The 20,181-nt window shown below is 35.4% G+C and overlaps 1 protein-coding gene across 16 annotated transcripts in view; it reads right to left on the reverse strand.

The window, feature by feature from the left end:
• The window catches only part of RPAP2 (RNA polymerase II associated protein 2), a 108,436-nt gene that overhangs the window by 74,681 nt on the left and 13,574 nt on the right, over positions 1-20,181 (reverse strand). For all 16 annotated transcript variants that reach the window (XR_006268081.1, XR_006268082.1, XM_043460657.1 and 13 more), the window contains exons 6-8: positions 19,859-19,947; positions 5,837-5,872; positions 3,037-3,967 (exon numbers count right to left, since the gene is read on the reverse strand). Coding sequence is in view for 14 of the 16 variants with exons in the window: in XM_043460657.1 (XP_043316592.1) it covers positions 3,037-3,967; positions 5,837-5,872; positions 19,859-19,947 (1,056 nt within the window). In the remaining 2 variants the exon portion in view is untranslated. The remainder of the gene's footprint in view (positions 1-3,036; positions 3,968-5,836; positions 5,873-19,858; positions 19,948-20,181) is intronic.

Raw genomic sequence — 20,181 nt, forward strand, 5'->3', positions numbered from 1 at the left:
GAAACACCACAAAGCTTCTAGAAGGTGAAATAATCCAAGCAAAGTAAAGATTTCTTAAAGAAGTCACTAAAGGGAACAATTAATAAACTGGGTTCAAGACACTGTTAATAAAAGTGAAAAGGAAAATCTCAGTGGAAGATATCTGTAATACACAAAAATGGGTTTGAATTCTGCACACAGAATTCTGACAAATCAACAGGAACTCCCCAGCACCCAGCACCAACAGATAAATGGAAAAAGACTACAATAGGTACTTGACAAAACAAACTATCCAAATGGCCAATAAGCAAATGAAACAGTGCTCAACTCAATCATCAGAGAAATGTACTATAACCTAACAGCAATACCATCAGAACGGTAAGAAGTAACAATATCAAGTATTGGTGAGAATGCAGAATCATGGAATCTGTCAGAGTGAGAGCAGAAAATACAATGCAGAACCATTTTGGAAAACTGTTTGGCAATAGTTAGTATAGTTGCATATATGTGTACATGACCCAGAAATTCTAGTCCTAGATACAAACCCAACAGAAATGCATACACATTAAGAGAGATATATACAAGAAAACTTCGTAACAGCATAGTTCTTAATAGCCCTAAACTGGAAACAGCCTAAATACTCATTAACATTAATAAATTATGGTATATTTATAGAATGGAATACCATGCAGCAATAAAACTATGAATTACAACTATATGCAACACCTACATACATAATGGTTTTTGTTGTTTTTTGGCTACACTGTGCGGTTTGTGGGATCTTAGTTCCTCAACCAGGGATCGAATGCTGGCCCTTGCAGTGAAAGCCAAGTCCCAACCACTGGACTGCCAGGGAATTTCCAAGGACTTCCCAGGTGGCGCTAGTGGTAGAGAACCCGCCTGCTAATGCAGGAGACATAAGAGATCCAGGTTCAATCCCTAGGTCGGGAAGATCCCTAGAGAAGGGCATGGCAAACCAATCCATTGTTCTTGCCTAGAGAATCCCATGCACAGAGGAGCCTGGCAGGTTACAGTCCATGGGGCTGCAAAGAGTCAGACATGACTGAAATGATTTAGTACATATAGCACAATGTTGCATGAAATAAATTATATACATAGTGAATCTATTTACATATAGTTCAAAATTGGGAAAACTATGCTATTGTTAATAGTCATTAACTCTGGAAAGAGGTAATGATTTGTAGGAGACATACTGGACCTTCTGGTTTATTCAAATTTTGTAGCCTGGGTAGTGATTACACTGGTATATTCACTTACGATAATGCAATGAGCTGTACACTTACAATTTGTGTTATACTTCAAGGAAAGAGGTTTAAAAACCGAAGCAATCAAATTTAGGGATTAATTTTCCCTTTGTAAGGCTTATAAGCATAAAAATGATATAGGCATAAAAGGCTGTACAGCTGAATGGCAGAGATCAACGTTTCTCCAAGCTTCATGTAAAATTTACGGATGCTGTCTAATAATACAAGTATACTGCTTGGGTAGGTAATATTCTATAGAAATATAAGAAACTTCTGAATTTTTTACTATATTTTTAAATATAGTAAAATCTTTTAAAATCTCCAATGTGTCATTTAATTTAGAGCCATATTTACTCAGAAATCTTTAGTAACAAACTTCTGTGCTAAAAACAAGGTTATCACCTATTTGTCTTCATGCCAAATTACTTCATTTCCCAAACTACACATCAACCAAAATAGGATAATGGAAATATTGAAAGACCCCTGTTAAATCTCAGTGGCATACATCACTTTCTACATATGACTATTTACATATAACTGAATACCAATTATATGTCAGGTACTGTGATAAATCCTTTATATGCATTACTTTTAAAACTCATGACTTTTGAGCAAGGGAAGCCATTTACAATCCCATTTACAGATAAGCAATTAGACTCAAGAGACTAAGTTTTCATACAGCTAGTAAATGAGAGAGCAGATATTCAAATCTAGGTTTACCCAAATGTGCTCCTTCCATTTTCTCCTATGTCCTCTATTTTCCCAATATGTCTCCTTTACTAAGTCATTTCATTCATATTTTAAGTGACCATGCTTTCCAAATATTAACCAAATATTTCACTATTCAATTAGCAAATTTACTCCCATAAATGTTCATAGTCCCATTGGAAATAAAACACAAAGATACACAACCTATGTAGAAATCAGAAAGCATATACATCAGCAAAGAAAAAAGAAGTCTTTTCAGAGTCTAGATAGTCCATGAAAACTAGGTTTTAAAGAAAACTTTGTCCCACAAATTTCTACATTAGCGAAAAAAGGTTAAATGTCTATGAAAATTTTCTAGGACAAACTTATTTTGAAAATAATAATGCTAATACTGGGCTTCCCTGATAGCTCAGTTGGTAAAGAATCCGCCTGCAATGCAGGAGACCCCGGTTCGATTTCTGGGTTGGGAAGATCTGCTGGAGAAGGGATAGGCTACCCACTCCAGTATTCCTGGGCTTCCCTTGTGGCTCAGCTGGTAAAGAATCCACCTGCAATGCGGATCCCTGGGTTGGGAAGATCCCCTGGAGAAGGGAAAGGCTACCCACTCCAGTATTCTGGCCTGGAGAATTCCATGGACTGTACAGTCCATGGGGTCACAAAGAGTCAGACACGACTGAGCAACTTTCACTTTCAACTTTCAATGTGAATACTGGAGATGGCATTTTAAACCAAATGATTAAGGGAATCTTCTTTCTTAAATTCTTTCAGTACTTTTCTTCCTGCTCTAAGGTTTACTATGGTGATTGTTCCATATATTAGCAGTATGGAAAAATCATCATCATTAAGGGACTTCCCTTGTGGTCCAGTGGCTAGGACTCCACCCTCCCAATTCAGTGGGGCTGGGTTTGATCTCTGGTCGGGACCTAGATCCCACATGCTACAACTATGAGTTTGCATGCCGCCAACTAATAAAAAAAGATTCCTGCACACCACAACAAAGACTGAAGATCCCACATGCTGCAGCTAAGACCTGCTGCAGCGAAATAAATCAATATTAAAAAAAAAAATTGTCATTAAGACATACCTCTTCTGAGTCTTGTGATTTGGTAGTTTCTTCATTCAAAACATATCGTCCTCTATAAAACTCCCTGATCCTTAAATTTAATGTTTCAGTTTCTTTTTTCAAGTTCTCATAACTTGGCAGTGGTTTAATGGCTGTATCTGAGGCTCTAAATTGTAAAGACTCATCCAAGCTGTTCAACTCCTGCAAGGCAGGGGAATGACCATCTGGGTCAGAGTTTGTATCATCTTCATCAAGCTCTTCTTTAACCAGAGGGGTTGAGGAGGATTTTAGACATACAGATGCATAATTCTGGCCGTACAAAAACCTCAAAGTTTCTTCTGTCTTCCACTCAATCAAAGTCTCTTTCAGGGTTTTAAGTAAGTTTGCCTTTGCAATTTCAGGGCACACCTGCAATGAACTGGAAGCTGACCCAGAAACTTGGTTTGATTTGGCAAATTTCCTCTTAAAATGCTCAGCACTTTTCTTACTTATGCCTACAAGAGTTACTTTTGAACTACTGTATTTAATATCAGAAATTTCTGAAGCTTCTAATTTTTCTTGCAGAGAACTATTTGAAGAAATCTGTGTATTTACATTCTGTAAAGGAAGTTCACAAGCCATAGCTTTCTCCCGATTATCTAATCTGCAATTGCCTAACTGCTCAATGACATCTACTACTGTTTGCTCTTTGCTTTCATGTTGAGAGTTAACTTTTTGACCAGCTTTCTTTTTCATTATGCTTTTTTTGTGCAGCTGTGGCCTTATACTCGTTGCATTTGGTCTGTTTCCTGGTAGAATGGAGGAAACAAAGTCTTGCTCATTATCACTGCTACTATCACTATGAGTGCTAGAAGAACTAGATTCATAATGGTTCTCAAAATGGCCAGGATTGTCAATATCTGATGTTTTAATGGCTTTGCTGCATAACTGTATTTCTTCTCCAGAAGGACCACTGTTGAGAGAAAGAAATAAAAACAACTGTAACACAATAACAAAATGTCCCAGAGAATTTATACTTTGTAACTTTCAAGATAAAAATTTTATTCCCCAGGCAAGGCTTTATTTATAAGCCAATATTTATCTAGGCCTATATATACATACACACACATTTCAGAAGAAAGTTATAATTCTGTAGTTTCTCTACATATTTGATATAGTTCTCTTTCCATCTTCTTCCCTTATCTTTTCTCCTTAATCATTTTAAAAGTGTTGTAAGAGTTGAGCAAAAAGAAGAAAAACAAAACAAAAAATCAAACCATACCCACACAAACAAAATCCCACAAACCAACACTCGATAATTCCATCCTACTGAATTATTCTGACTTTTTCTCACTCCATTTCTGTAATGAATCCAGTTTTTTTTAAGGTTTCTTTTGATAATCTCATTACTGGTTTCTCAAAAAAACACACAAAAAACTGTAGGAACTCTGTTTAGATTTTGAATATTTAAAAAAAGATGTTTAAACATTTTCCAATTCTGGCTGATAGTTATGTAGAAAATTGCATTAAATGAAAAATATAAGAAAGTCATTCAAAAGAAAAAGTTGGCAAATCAACATTAATCAATGAAAGATACTTGAAAGTCCAGAATTAAGACACAAGGATAATAATTAAAGACAACAGTTTTCCCTTTGCTTATGTTACTTTAATTTTCAGATTAGGTTTATAAAAGATTAAAAATATGAAAGAGTAAAGGCAAAGAGAAGCGTTGTCTATACAAACTTGAGATAGATGAGGGGAGGAGATCAATTAACCTTAAGCAAATGCACAAAACAGAACTTTAAAAGGTCAGGATGGGAAGGATTCTGGGTCAAGAAGTACTGCAAGAGTCATGAAAAGGTATATAGGACATCTACTTTTCACACAATTTTTCTGTAAACTTAAAACTGCTCTCCAAAAGTGGCTACTGCAATTTTTAAAAAGGTTTTTAAAATGAGATAAAATAATTCAGCAATAAACAAAAAAGCATGCTTGGGGAAAGTATAAAAGAAGAATAAAAGCAGAGTTGAAAACAAGGTTCTGGATGGAAATGGAGAAAAAAAGATAGTAAGTTTATTCAGTATCAGGTAATAGTTTTTAAGCTAGAATTTAGCCTAGACAGTCATGAACTGTCTACTGTAACTGAAGTACAATTTCAAAAAACTTAGAACAACTAAATTTTCATGTATACTTTCTCTTGGAATTGTAAGGTAATTAATCATATTTTTCTTTACTATTTCAAACCCATAAATTGAAGATTTATATCAATTAAAAGAGCATCTCACTTGTGCTCAGTTCCGTGTAACTAAGGTTATTAAGTTATAACCAGGAAAATTACTCTGGAAGGTAAAACGGTGCGTTTTGAGAGACGATCATGGCTGGACAAGCAATGTCACTAGGAAAGTTTAGGGGAAAAAACTCGGAATTTCTATTAATGCTTTAAACACTCTTTCAAATAATTAAATAACTGATACATTAATGTTTTGAAATTCTACAAAATAAGGCCATAAAAACCTTTCAACAAATGTAATTGGCACAATTTGGTTGACAAAGAAGCACAGTATCTCAGATGGAAGCTGTGTTTGTGTCGTATTTCAACAGGTTCAATTAGACTTCCTTGGTAGGAACAGCTGTACAGTAAATCATACAGATCAAACACATCATCTTACCATCACAAAAGAAAAAAAGCTGTACAAGGCAAATATTTCTTTGTGTGGGCTAGAATGGGCACTTACATAATGCACCAGCACAGGAAGTCCAAGAGTTCATATCACCTGGTTTACTCTTAATGTTTCTATTAACATGAATATACAGAAGGTAAATGATACTGATTCAACCATACCTTTGTCCTTCCTGTAGCAGCTGAAAATCAGGATGTCTGTAACAAGAACACAGGAATAAAAAATTGAAAGCCCTGATATGTCAAACACTTGAAAGTGGTTCATTATAACCACTTTGCATAGACAACATAACAAAAAAGGAAACAGTTTAAATTTTTTTATATAAAATTTTTAAAAAAATATATAAATGACAACATATTGTAAAACTCATCCACAAGAAATCTGGATTAATCTTTTTTATCCAAATTTTCTCATATTTCTGGACTAAGTTCTACAAGCCCAAAGAGTTTCCCTCACTAACCTGCTAAAGTAAATCTCTCCCTTCTCTAAATTTCAGTCATCATTGTCTTTACAGTTAATACACATTAATCATGTACTCTTCTATGACCTAATACAGAAATTTTATCTAAATGTCTTACTTTTCATATGTTTAAGTCTAGTTTCTTAACTAGACTACAAGCTTGTTGAGGGCAGAGATTATTATAACTCTCCTGTATTTTGTTTATATAGTCAGTAAGACTTTTTGCCTTAATTGATAAAGCAGTTGTACTGCAGCATTGTTGTGGGATATGTAGGTCAGGTGATTTAACTCTAGGAAAATTTTGCCTTGTAATATCAAAATCACATTTAGCTGGGCATCAAGGATATCAAAAACAGGAGGAAAAAGTTCTTACAAAGCCAAGTACAAAAGGAACCAATACAACAGCAAATGAGTTCAAGAAAATATGAAAACTCTGTAAAGTACTACAGAAGTACTCAGAAAAAGTACATTCTAAAAACTACAAAGAACTAAATAAATGGATCAGTATTCTACGTATTTACCAACAGATTCAGTCTTGTCAAGGAGTCAGTTCTTCTCAACTCGATATACAGATTCAATGCAACTCCAATCAAAATCCCAGCATATTATTTTATGGATATCGACAAACTGATCCTAAAGTTTTTATGGAGAGGCAAAGACCCAGAATAGCTAACACAATACTGAAGAAGAACAAAGTCAGAGAGTGACACTTCCTGACTCCAAGACTTACTATAAAACTACAGTAATCAAGACAGGGCAGTGTGGCACTGGTGAAAAAGAGACAAGAAAGATCAGTGGGAAAAAACAGAGAGGCCAGAAGCATCCCACATGGATACAGTCAATAGGTTTTTGACAAAGAAGTAAAGGCAACACAATGGAGAAAATACAGTTGTTTCAAAAAATGATGTTCCACGTGCAAAAAAATTATTCTAGACAGAGACCTTATACTCAGGCATGATCCATGAAAAAAGAATTGATGAGTCAGACTTTATTAAATGTTTCTGTTCTGTGAAAAATACTGTCAAGAGAATAAAAATATAAGACACAGACTAGGAGAAAACATTTGCAAAAGACATATTTAATAAAAGACTGTTATCCAAAATATCAAAGCCCACTTAAAACTCAACAAGAAAACAAACTCAATTAAAACATGGGCCCAAGACCTTAACAGATACCTCACCAAAGAAGATAAACAGATGATAAATAAGTATATGAACAGATGCTCTACACCACAGTTCATCAGGGAAATGCAAATTTAAAAAATAATGGAAAAACAAACAAAACAAAGAGACATCACTATACATCTTTAGGAATAACCAAAATCCAGACCACCAATAAGATCAAAAGGTCTGAATGTTTGTGTCCCCTCATCACCAAATTCGTATGTTAAATCCTAGCTCAATGGGACAGTATTAGGAGGTGAGCCCTTTGGAGGTGATTAGGTCACAGGGGCAAATATTTCTTGAATGAGATTAGTGTCTTTATAAGTGAGGCCAGAGAAATCCCTCCCCATCCTACCACGTGAGGCCAAAACCAGAAGTCTTCAACCCAGAAGAGGTCCTCACCCAATCACACTGGCACCCTGATCTCAGATTTAAAATCTCTATAGCTGTGAGAAGAAATTCTTCTTGCTTATAAGCTACCCAGTCCATGCCATTTTGTAGTACCAGCCTGAACAGACTAAGACATGCACCCAAGAGCTCCCCAAAGCAGATATACAGATGGCACACAAGCATATGAAAAGATGCTCCACCTCATGTGACATCAGAAGTGCAAATAAAATAATGAGATATTACTGAACACCTATTATAGCCAAAATCCAGACAGAACACTAACACTATCAAATGCTGGTAAGGATGTGAAGAAAAAGAAATTCTCATTCATTGCTGGTGGGAATGCAAAATGGTACAATCACTTTGGGAGACATCTTGGAGACATCTTACAAAAACTAAACATACTCTTTACCACACAATACAGAAATCACACACTGCGGTATTTACCCAAAGAAGTTGAAAACTTATGTCTACACAAAAACCTGTATGCTATGCTTACAGCAGCTCTATTCATATATGTCAAAACTTGGAAGCAACCAGGACATCCTTCAGTAGGTAAATGGATAAATTCTACAGTAAATTCAGACAATGAAATTTTATTCAGTGCTAAGAAGACAAGAGCCACCAAATTATGAAAAAACAGGGAAAAAATTAAACGCGTTAAGTGACAGAATCCAGTTTGAAAAGGCTACATACTGTATAGGACTACATACTATATAGGACTACATACTATATAGGACTCCAACTATATGACATTTAGAAAAGGTATAGCTATTGGGACAGTAATAAGATAAGCGGTTATGTAAGTTTGAGAGTAGGAGATGAATAGGTAGAACACAAAGGATTGTTAGGGCTATAAAACTACTCTGTATGATAGTGTAACGGTATCTTCAAATCATTATACATTTGTCCAAACCCCAAACTGTTCACCAAGAGTGAGCCCTAGTGTAAACATGGGTGTGGGTGATAATTATGTGTCAATGTAGGCTCATCTATGTAGGCTCACTTTGATGGGGGATACTGATAGTAGAGCACGTTAGGCATGTGTGTGGGCAGGGGCTTTATGGGAAAATCTCTGTGTCTTCCTCTCCATTTTGTTGTGACCCTAAAATTGCTCTAGAAAACAAAGTCAGTTAATAGGGAAAAAAAAGAGTTAGTACAAGGAAATAGGTGTGCACTAAAGAGAAACTAAGTCACTGAACATAAACTCCATTTAAAAGGAAAAATAGGGCTGCAATGAAGGTAATAGTGCAAAGAATTTCTATTTTAAAAAGTGAAACTAAATAGATATATGGAATCAGAAGTCATTTGAGTTATGACATTTAAAGGCTGCCAATCAAAAACATCAGAGTTGAAAGTATTATTCTATATAATTAAACATCATAGCATCAATCATATATTGCCTAGATAATCCATTCATCTTTTGTTTAGCATACAAGGCACTGTAGGGGATGGATTCATTGCCAGTCCTCTCCTTAGTTATGGGAGACACTGCTAGCTGATCAAGTTACTCTTTCCCATTAAACATCTAAGAACCACCCATGAGCATACATTCCTGTTCGAGAGATTCCCCTACAGTTCAGAAATTCCCCCAAGACCAATAATAAAAAATTCAGAAGAAAAAGACAAAATAAGGCAATAATCAGAGAGTTCCCTGAGAATAAAAATTTAATCTATTTTTTCCTTTCCTTAGTCCTTCAGTCAATCAAGGTGTGTCCTTTTGCAATCATCCAAATGATCCTGTTTACCCTGCTTCTTCCCACTCATGAAAACTCTAGTCACAAGAGCTACCTTGGTTCGGTGTTACTCAAAGAAAACAAATGACACTGCTTGGATGGTGACAAGTCTTGACTACTCCAGCGGATATTTATAACTCCCATTAAGAGCTTTTTTAGCATACTAAATAATATGCTAACGTCTACAACAGAGTGTTTTATTGCCTGTTGACTACTTCCTCCCACTTCCATTTGTAGTTTTCTCACTCTTCCTATCCCACATCCTTGCCCAAGTCTCCTAGGCTAAAATTATCAAGGTCCAGTACTATGCAGCTGTCTGGCATTTGGTTCTACACCGGGATATGAGTATCAGTGTAGGGGAAAAAAATGTGTATAGACACAGTGATTCTCAACTAGATTCTTGTACTAACTAAATGGCTAACCTGTAAATACAGGGTATATTCCATCACTCAACAAATTCCTCCAAAAATAAAATTCTGAAATATTATACACATGGACTATACTGGGTATGTTAAATAATATAAAGAATAAGTTTCTATTTTTAAGGACATTACAATTTAGTAGGAGGAAAATGCACATTCTGAGAGATTTACAAGTAACCATCCTCATGAGAATGATGTGGCTACTGCTGTCATCCCACGTTACAGATAAAAAGGCTGAGTACTGAAAGACTGAGTAGCGTGCAGAAAGTCACACAGCTGCTAAGTGGTAAGCCCAGGTATCAACCCAGCCAGCGTGGCTCACAAGAACTGCACTCTTGCACCGTATAATTCAACAGAATATGTAATAAGTACCCTGAGAGAGAGATGAGTTGCTACAGGAAATTAAGAGAAGAAAAACTTCCTGCTGAGCCAATGATGACAAGCTTCAGATTCAGCTGTGTCTCTAAAGAACAATATAGTTTATATGTAAAGGCGTTTGAGGTGAATCCTATGAATTTTACAGGGAGGTTTTTTTTTTTTTTCTTTTCACTTTTTATTTCTGGACTGGTTGTTAATTTCTTTTTTTTTTAATTGAAGGATAATTGGTTTACAGAGTTTTGTTGTTTTCTGTCAAACCTCAACATGAATCAGCCAGAGGTATACATATATCCCCTCCCTTTTGAACCTCCACAAACCTCTCCCTTTTTTCTCTTTCCTTTTGGTAAGTTACCAAGGTTAAATCTAGCCTATTTCTTAAAAAGAAAAACACATAAAAAACACACATACACACACATAGAAAACAACTCTGTCCTTGAGCCATATAACCCTCTCCCCTTTCACTGACAGACTTCTTTAAAGAAAGCTACACTCATCACTTCCAATCCCACTATCTCCTATTCAGTCCTCAGCCCTCTGCCTCCTGATATCTGTATGCATTACTCTACTAAAATGGCTCTTGCTAAGACCACAAATTACCAGTGTTGCTGAATCTAAAGAATAATTTTCAGATTTTTTTCCTTTTTAAAGTAGAGGAAGAAGAATTAAAGGAAGGGTTTGCAAAAGGAAGAAAATAGGAATAAATCACAAATCCTTGGTGAGAGGAGAATAGAATCGGGAACATACAGGGTACTATATTAGCAATGAGGAGGCAGAGAAATGAGAGAGTATATGAAGAAAATAATGAAGGAGATCCTGGTGGATGTCCTCAATCATTTCACTTAAGTAGTAGGTTGTATCTACTAGGAGTTGGGGGTGGGGGGCTTCAACACTTAAGGAGAGGAGAAAAGGTCTGAACATATCATAGTCATTAAGAAAGAAGAAACATGTGAGCACACTGTTGAGACTAGAGAGAATCAACTGGAACAGGGCCACAGGAGTGTAGGCTTTGGCGCCAGATAAATCTGGATTTAAATCCCAAATCTATATACATGAGCTAAGTGTTCTTGAGTGAGTCGCTAAAGCCTCAGTTTCACCATCCATAAAATGGGTACCAATACTTCCCGAGTATGTTGTGAGGATTGAAATAAATGAGACAGCGTATCTAAAGTGCTAATGGTCTTATTTGAGAATTTTACCTAATAATCTTGAGAAACAGGAAAAAAAGGATGACTGAATTTTGGGAAGGTGGACACGGTAGAAGACTAAGGGAGAAAGAATCTGGGATTGTTTGAGAGGATGATATTACAACTGCTTACCATGGAGCTCAAGAAAACAAATTTAATGAGGGTCTCCCACCCTAGAAGAACAGAGCTAAGGTAGAGACAGAAGGTCAAAATGAGGTCACAGAGCACACTCAGGAGTGACAGCTGTAGATGAGATAGAGGTTGTGGTCAGAGACGGGAAGCTCTTATTTCAAGATCTTGGAGGCAGAATAGTTCCAAATAAGAATAAGGTCCAAGTATGGCTGAATCAAGAGTAATACAAACGTGTACATTATTCTAAATCATGAAGATAATTTAAGTAGTCCTATGAGACATCTCCAGCAATGCAACTTGATATTTTTTGAGAAAAACACTAAGAATTAAAAGAAAACGCAATCTCTAATGAATGGGGGAAATTAGCATATACTGAGTGCTTTTTATGTGGTAAATGTTTTTAAAATTGTGGTTAAAAAAAAAAATATATATATATATATATAAAACTGGCCATTTAAACTGTTTTAGCAATAGTCCAGTGGTATCAAGTACATTTACATTATTGTACAACTATCACCATCCATCTCCAGGACCTTTTCATTCTCCCACATTTTCTGCTACGTGGCTCCATATATTATATCATTTGATCCTCACATAACTCACAACTTTATTTTTATAGATGAGGAAACTGAAGCTCTGAGGAGTAAAGTGATCCTTAAGGGGGGTTCCCAAGATCACTACATGTCTCAAGCAGTAAATCTAAGATTTGAATTTAGGTCTTTCAAAGCCTAAGTTCTAACATGTTGCCTCTAATTAAAGCCAGAAAAAGGAACCCCCAAAGTTGTGATGAAACTGTCTTTACATAACCCCTTCCACATGAATTCAATATACTTCATTATTTTCCTCTCTCGTTTCAGTTTTCTGACTTCATGTAAAGAAAACTATATTGAACATTGTTTCTAGATGCTTTAGGAATGAACTTAATACTCTGATTTCCAATCTATAAAAGGGCAAGTGGTACCTGACACTAAAATAAACTAAAATTGAGTTTAATGAGGACAAAAGATTCCATATAAAACTTTGGTTTTTGCTATGAGCTGTTTTAGAAACAAGGTACCAAGTCACATTGTTCTTTCTTTTATGTTTAGATGAAATTCAAAAGCTTTTTGTTAAAAATACCATTTCTCTTCAATCTAGGTACCTTCCATTCCCTTCAAAGTTTATGTTGTCCTGAGACATTTAACCGAGATAATTTCAATTTTAAAAATAAGTAACCATGTTAAAGAATACTTTCAAGCTGGTTCTCCATAAACATATTATTTTCACTAAATTATAAATTAGATGATTAACTGTAACTTTACCAAAGTAAGTCTAAAACTAGAAAAAGCACACCAAAAGACCTTGATGTGTGTGTGTATATATCACTTAGAATTATTATAAATAAACCAACGGAAGGTGCAGACTGCAATTCCCTCCTGTGGTGGGAGTTTTTCAAATATGTTAAAAGCTGTTTCAGAGAGTTTTTATTCTGTCTACCAAGCAACAGAGGTGGCTGTTCAGGAAGAGGTTATAGAAGTTGTCCTGCAGAGGTTTTAGGCTTCCGCACCTCTGAGATTATACCGTGTTTATTGCCAAGAAACATGTGTGAAAACCCCCTACGCTGGGCCACATGATGGCGCTTTCAGCTCTGTCAGCATTAACCATTTACCCCAATTTCATCTTTTAAATCAAACTTTGATTCTAAACATTTGTCTTTCCTCTTTAGCTTTAACTCCTGATTTTTTAATTACAATTTTAGAAGCTTCCCTCCTTCAAAGACTTGTCAGAGCCTCCAGTTAACCACAAGGTTTATAAATATATAATATTTATAAAACTATGTAATATTACTACCTAAAGGAGCATGCTGTCTCAGGAACAAAACTGTATGTGGTCTGGTTCTGGCCACCAAGTGTGTGAAAATTTTCTAACTCACAACATGTGAAACCTCACACTGTGTCATGACCCAGGCCATCTAGGTCAATGTTTTGTCTCTGACAGGGCATCAGGAGCCTTTCTGTGTAAAGCACTGCTGCTGTCCACGACATTCAAGGCATACTCCAGATATTTTTACCTTAAATAACGAAAAAGAGGGAACACAAAACCTGTAAGACCCTTTCTGACTCTAAAGCCTTAATAGAAATATGGAGCTAGAATTCATGAATTTGTCTAAATTTTTCCTAAGCTGCTTTATACATTTTTACCAAGGTGGTAATGAGTTTATTATGGTACAAAATAATATTTTATAAATTTTAGGAGATAATATAGGCTTTAGTATTTAAGAATCTGGTAGATAGATTAACATTAGCTTTCACAATAATGTAAGAAAAACCAAATTGAGTCAAATTTAACATTCTATTGACAAATGGTAAGATCGTGTCTCTGAATATGTAAATTTCAAGTTGTTTGGGACATACTATAAAATATAAAATATTCTTGGTTTTTATTCATAATATAAAAACTTTAATTCAGTCTTTTATCAGCCTTCTACAAGACTAAAGAATTTTAACTATTTAAAGTCAGTAACTTTTATTCTAAACTCTTAAATGAGACAGACTTCCCTAAAAGGTAGTATAAATTTCCCTAGGCTTAAGCTGATATTTTTAATTTTCATCATTTTTATAAATGAGACAATTCTTATCCAGAAAACTTTCAACTATAGCAGCAGTGACTGACTTAGAACTGTAAAACGTTAAAATGAAAGGGATCTAAGGTTAAATGCAAGTTTCTACTTTACAAATGAGGAAAATGAGGTTCAATGCTGATAAGACTTTCCTAGAATAAAACAATACTAAAATCCTAAGCTGGATTCAACAAAACAGTGCTCTGCAGATCAGGACCAACCAATTAAGGAGGTTGCTACCAGCATTTCAAAAAAAGCAACAGAGTAGAAAATAACAGGCTTTCAAGGTAGGGAGGATAAAAATGATTTCATAAAACTTTTTCTTCAGTTCTATGTATGTGTTGGATAAGGTAAAATGGTCAAAAATTCTGGAAATCGTTCATGAATACAGAGAAGAAACAAGTGGTTGCCAGAAGGGAGAGGGGTGTATGTGTCGATGAAATAGGTGAAGGGGATTAAGAGGTACAAACCTCCAGTTAAAAAGAAATAAGCCATGGAGATGTAAAGTACTGCATAAGGAATATGGTCAATAATACTGTAGTAACTTTGTATGGGAACAGATGGTTACTGGACTTATTATGGTAACCATTCCATAATGTATGCAATTATCAAATCACCACGAGTACATCTGAGCCTAATATATAACACTATATGTCAACTATATTTCAATCAAGAAGTCATTACAATAAAATATCTAATTCTTGAATGGATTTTCAAATTTATTATTTTTAAATTATAATGAAAATAGCAATATTAATAAAATTATAACTTGCAATTATGGTGACATAGCTTATTTATTACAACTCATTCAAAACTAATAAAAATATCTCTGTATTAAATACTAAATGTTAGCTTTTTTTTTTTAAAAAGCCATTTTTTGCCTTTAAAAGATATGCTATGGGGTGTAACATTCATAACCTATGTGAAAAGACTTTCTTTAAAATACATTTCTGTAAAGCTTATACGTACAATATCTAGACAAGCTTTTTAAGAAAATATTGAATTCCAGAGTTCTGATCATTAGCACACATAAAAATACCAAACATTTTTTGTGAAAAAACAGTGACCTCTAGTGGATTAAATAAACTGACATAATGTTTGCCTCTAAGAATTTAGAAATTAAGGTAACACTGATGCATCCAGTTATGAAAAATATTGACATGGTATACAGACAACTATTATACATAAATAAGGGCTACAGTTACACTATGTAAAATGTGATAATTGTATATTTATAAATTGCTCACTGGTTACTTACAATCAAGAAAGAATCCTAGCTTTGTTCAGAATCTATCACTAGCTTCAGGAATACACTAACTCTTTCTGATCTTGTGTGATAATGAAGTTGGATTAAATTATCTCTAAGGACCCTTTCAGTTCTCTCATTGTGATCCTTTAATTCATCTTGTATACCAATGCCAGACTAAATTCTATTAAAAAATGTTCAGTGGCTCCCCAGCTCTTGACTACATACCAAACTTAGCTTGGCCCCTTGATATCTATCATTTTCTATTTTTTCCCCAATACATCCCTTATTTCAAATGAGTTAATGTTCTCACTATTTTCGATACCCAACCTACTCCTGTGAGTTTATTTTCTCATCTCTGCTTCAAGTTTTTCATTATGCGGTGTTTTAACCTCACTAACTTACATTACAGGTGCCCATTAGAATGAGTCAAATTTGTTTCACTCAGGGGTATTTGTTTTGCCATCCCAATGAGATTGAAACTTAACCACAGAGGTTGGCTTTCACACACATGTGTGCACAAGCAGACACATGTGCATCCTGCTGGGTAGTAAGAGTACACTACTGTACCTACCTACTTGTTTTTATTTTTTGGCTGAGCTGTGCAGCAGCTTAGTTCCCAGAGCAGGAATGGAACCTGCACCCCCCTGCGATGGAAGCACAGAGGGCTGGACCAGGAAAGTCCCTACACACTTTAAATGTAAATTAAGTTGGTAAGTTTAAAAAAAACCAAGGGCATTTTCATCTTTCATTTTAGTGAGGTAGTGAAGGGTATATAAAGTAGAATTTCAAGAACCATAAACATAAAGTGACAGAGCTTCATATTTTGGGAAAAAAGTAGGCATTCTGAAGATAGGATGGTAAGATTTTGGGAAAAAGTTAGAGGAAGGAACTTTTTAAAATTAGTTAAAGGAAGTACCAATAACTATATCTGAAGAAAACAGAGATGACAGGAAAGGTGCTTTGATAAATGGTTTTGAAGCATATATGTGGATGGACTAAATGAGCGCACTAACTTGAAGAAGTAGAAAAAAAATCTCTGGAAGCAAAACTAAGAACTCAAGCAAACATCAGTTTGAACACTGGGAAATGTAATATTGTTGCTCTCATTAGAACTGAGGAGGCAATGGCAGCTCTGGTGAAAGAAATTTAGAAAAAAATATTAAGAGAAAAAATGATAGTTAAAAAGGTGCTCATAAGTTTCCAGAAAGTTTGGACAATGCTACAATCTTTTATCTCCAAATAAGAAAGTCAGGCTGGCAGAGAAATGATGAGCAATTTAGTCTCTATAATCTTTAATTCAACTAACAAAGGCCACACTGTAGTATATTGAGCATATTCTAAACCACATAGATTTGGATCAGCAAACAAAGGTGTCTGCAAACAAAGCTACTGTCACCAGTACAACTGATGCTAGTTGAACATAGAGTAGTGATTTACTTGAGTATCCAGTAAGATTATTTAGCATATATCTTATTTTACCTCAAATAACACTGCCTTGTGTTATAATATTCTCTATCAAACATGAATTACTTGAGACATTATCTTATTAATTTAAGCCTTTGTATAGATACATAACAATAATTTTTGTTTCCTTTTTAACATTATTATGTCAACTTCCCTTCAGTGATGAATTCTCTTTCAAATTCAGCAACTACTAAAATGTTATAAATATTCAAACATTTCTCAAAAGGCAACAACCCATGAATGTCTATAAACTTTTTTTTTGCTAAAAATGACTCTTTAAATTGGCTTTTTAAAATTTATAAAATGTTATACTGACTTTTAATAAAGATTAAATAAATTAAACAAATAATAAATTATTTAATAAATTAAATAAATTAGAAAACAAATTAGAAATAAGTAAATTACTAAACTAAATAAATTAGCTCTAATTAAATAAATTAGAACTTTTTAACTTTAGTACTGAATTAAGAACTATGTACAGAGGTTCATAACACTGTACAGGAGGCAGTGACCAAAACCATCCCAAAGAAAAAGAAATACAAGAAGGCAAAGTGGCTGTCTGAATGGCATTACACATAGCTGAGGAAAGGAGAGAAGCAAAAAGCAAAGGAGAAAGGGAAAGAAATAACCAACTGAATGCAGAGTTCTAGAGAGCAGCAAGGAGATAAGAAAGCCTTCTTAAATGAAGAGTGCAAAGAAGCAGAGGAAAACAACAGAATGGGAAAGACTAGAGATCTCTTCAAGAAAATTAGAGATACCAAGGGAACATTTCACGTAAGGATGGTCATGATAAAGGACAGAAATGCTAAGGACCTAACAGAAGCAAAGAGATTAAGAAGAGGTGGCAAGAATGTACAGAAAGACTACACAAAAAAGACCTTAATGACCCCAAAACCATGATGAAGTGGTCACTCACCTAGAGTCTGAAGTCAAGTGGGTCTTAGAAAGCATTATTACAAACAAGCCTAGTGGAGGTGATGGAATTCCAGCTAAGCTGTTTTAAATACTAAAAGATGATGCTGTTAAAGTGCTGCACTCAGTATGTCAGCAAATTTGGAAAACTCAGCAATGGCCACATGACTGGAAAAGGTCAGTTTTCACTCCAATCCCAAAGAAGGGTAATGCCAAAGAATGTTCAAAATACTGTACAATTGTGTTCATTTTGCATGCTACCAAGGTTATGCTCAAAATCCTTCAAGCTAGGCTTCAGCAGTGGTGAACTGAAAACTTTCAGATGTACATGCTGCATTTAGAAAAGGCAGAGGAACCAGAGATCAAATTACCAAGATACTTTGGATGACAGAGAAAGCAAGGCAATTCCAGAAAAACATCTACTTCTGACTCATTGACTTTGCTAAAGCCTTTGACTGTATGGATCACAACAAATTGGAAAATTCTTAAAGAGATGGAAATACCAAACCACCTTACTTGAGAAACCTGTATGTGGGTCAAGAAGTAATGGTTAGAACCTCACATGGAACAACTGACTAGTTCCAAACTGGGAAAGGGGTACAATTAGGCTGTATATTGTCACTCTGCTTATTTAATTTATATGCCGAGTACATCATGAGAAATGCCAGGATGGATGAATCACAAACTGGAATCAAGACTGACAGGAGAAATATCAACAACCTCAGATATGGAGATGACACCACTCTAATGGTAGAAAGTGTAGAGGAACTAAAAAGCCTCTTGATGGGGATGAAAGTGGAGAATGAAAAAGCTGGCTGAAAATTCAGCATACTAAAAACAAAGATCATGGCATCCAGTCCCATCACTTCAAGGCAAATAGATGGGGGAAAAGTGGAAGGAAGCACTGGCAGATTTTATTTTCTTGAGCTCCAAAATCACTGCAGATGGTGACTGCAGCCATGAAATTAAAAGATGCTCGTTCCTTGGAAGAAAAGCTGCGACCAACCTAGACAGCATAATAAAAAGCAGAGACACCACTTTGCCAACACAGGTCTGTCTAGTCAAAGCTACGGTTTTTCCCGTAGTCATGTACAGATGTGAAAGCTGGACCATAAAGAAGGCTGAGTGCCAAAGAATTGGACTTTTGAACTATGGTGCTAGAGAAGACTCAAGAGTCCCTTGGACAGCAAGGAGATTAAACCGGTCAATCCTAAAGGAAATCAACCCTGAAAATTCACTGGAAAGACTGATGCTGAAGCTCCAATACTTTGGCCACCTGATCTGAAGAGCCAACTCATTGTAAAAGACCCTGAAGCTGGGAAAGACTGAAGACAAAAGGAGAAGAGAGTGGCAGAAGACGAGATGGTTGGAGAGCAACACCCACTCAATGGATGTTGAGCAAACTCCGGAAGAGAGGGAAGGACAGGGAAGCAGTCCATGGCACTGCAAAAAGTCTTGACATGCAAAGAGTCTTAGTCATGACTAAGACATGACTTAGTAACAGAACAACGATACAGTTCCCTAGGAGGCACGAGAGGTAAAGAACCCTTCTACCAATGCAGGAGACAGAGACATGGGTTTGATCCCTGAGTTGGGGAGATCCCCTGGAGGAGGGCATGGCAACCCACTCCAAAATTCTTGCCTGGAAAATCCCATGGATGGAGGAGCATGTTAGATAAGTCAATGGGGTTACAAAGAGTTTGACACAACTGAAGCGACTTAGCACGTGGCATGCACATACAGTTTCCTAACAAAGTATAAGTTCAGTTGGATCTAAGATCCTGTACCTTCTGGAAAAATTTAAAATTCTCATCCCAGGATTATTGTATTATTAGGATTAATAGAAATAACTATCAGAGCAGGAAGCAAAGTACATTTTGTTCTTAAAGCTAAAATAGAAAACAAGTAACATCTGTATGTACTTTCTGATTTTAAGTGTAAAATCCTTAAAAGCTCTGCTTGAAATATAATCATTTCTCCACAATGAAAATGTGTATAATAAATGCATTCCAAAGAAAACTAACCTACTCTTTACATATCTCAAAAACTATAAAGAAATACATGAACAAATATATACATCATGATTTAAATTACCTTTCTTCCTCGCGAACCCACACTGGACTTTTAGGAATTTGTGCTTCAAAAAATTTAGATGCTTTATAACAAAAATTGCTGCAAAAACACTGAAAAGAACATTTTAAAACCAGCAACTTATTTTGTTCTTATTGTGAAATACAATTTATGTACAGAAGAGAATATAAAACATAAATATGTAGTTCACAGAAAGAAAAAATCAAGAATCGACCACCCAAGAAATAAGATTTAGTACCTTTGAAGGCTTTTCTGTGACCCTCCCCAATCGCATGGCTCTCCACATTCCCCAGAGATAACCACTATCATAAATTCTGTGTTACTCA

Source organism: Cervus canadensis, chromosome 2 (assembly GCF_019320065.1).
Source record: "Cervus canadensis isolate Bull #8, Minnesota chromosome 2, ASM1932006v1, whole genome shotgun sequence".
NCBI classification, from domain to species: domain Eukaryota; kingdom Metazoa; phylum Chordata; class Mammalia; order Artiodactyla; family Cervidae; genus Cervus; species Cervus canadensis.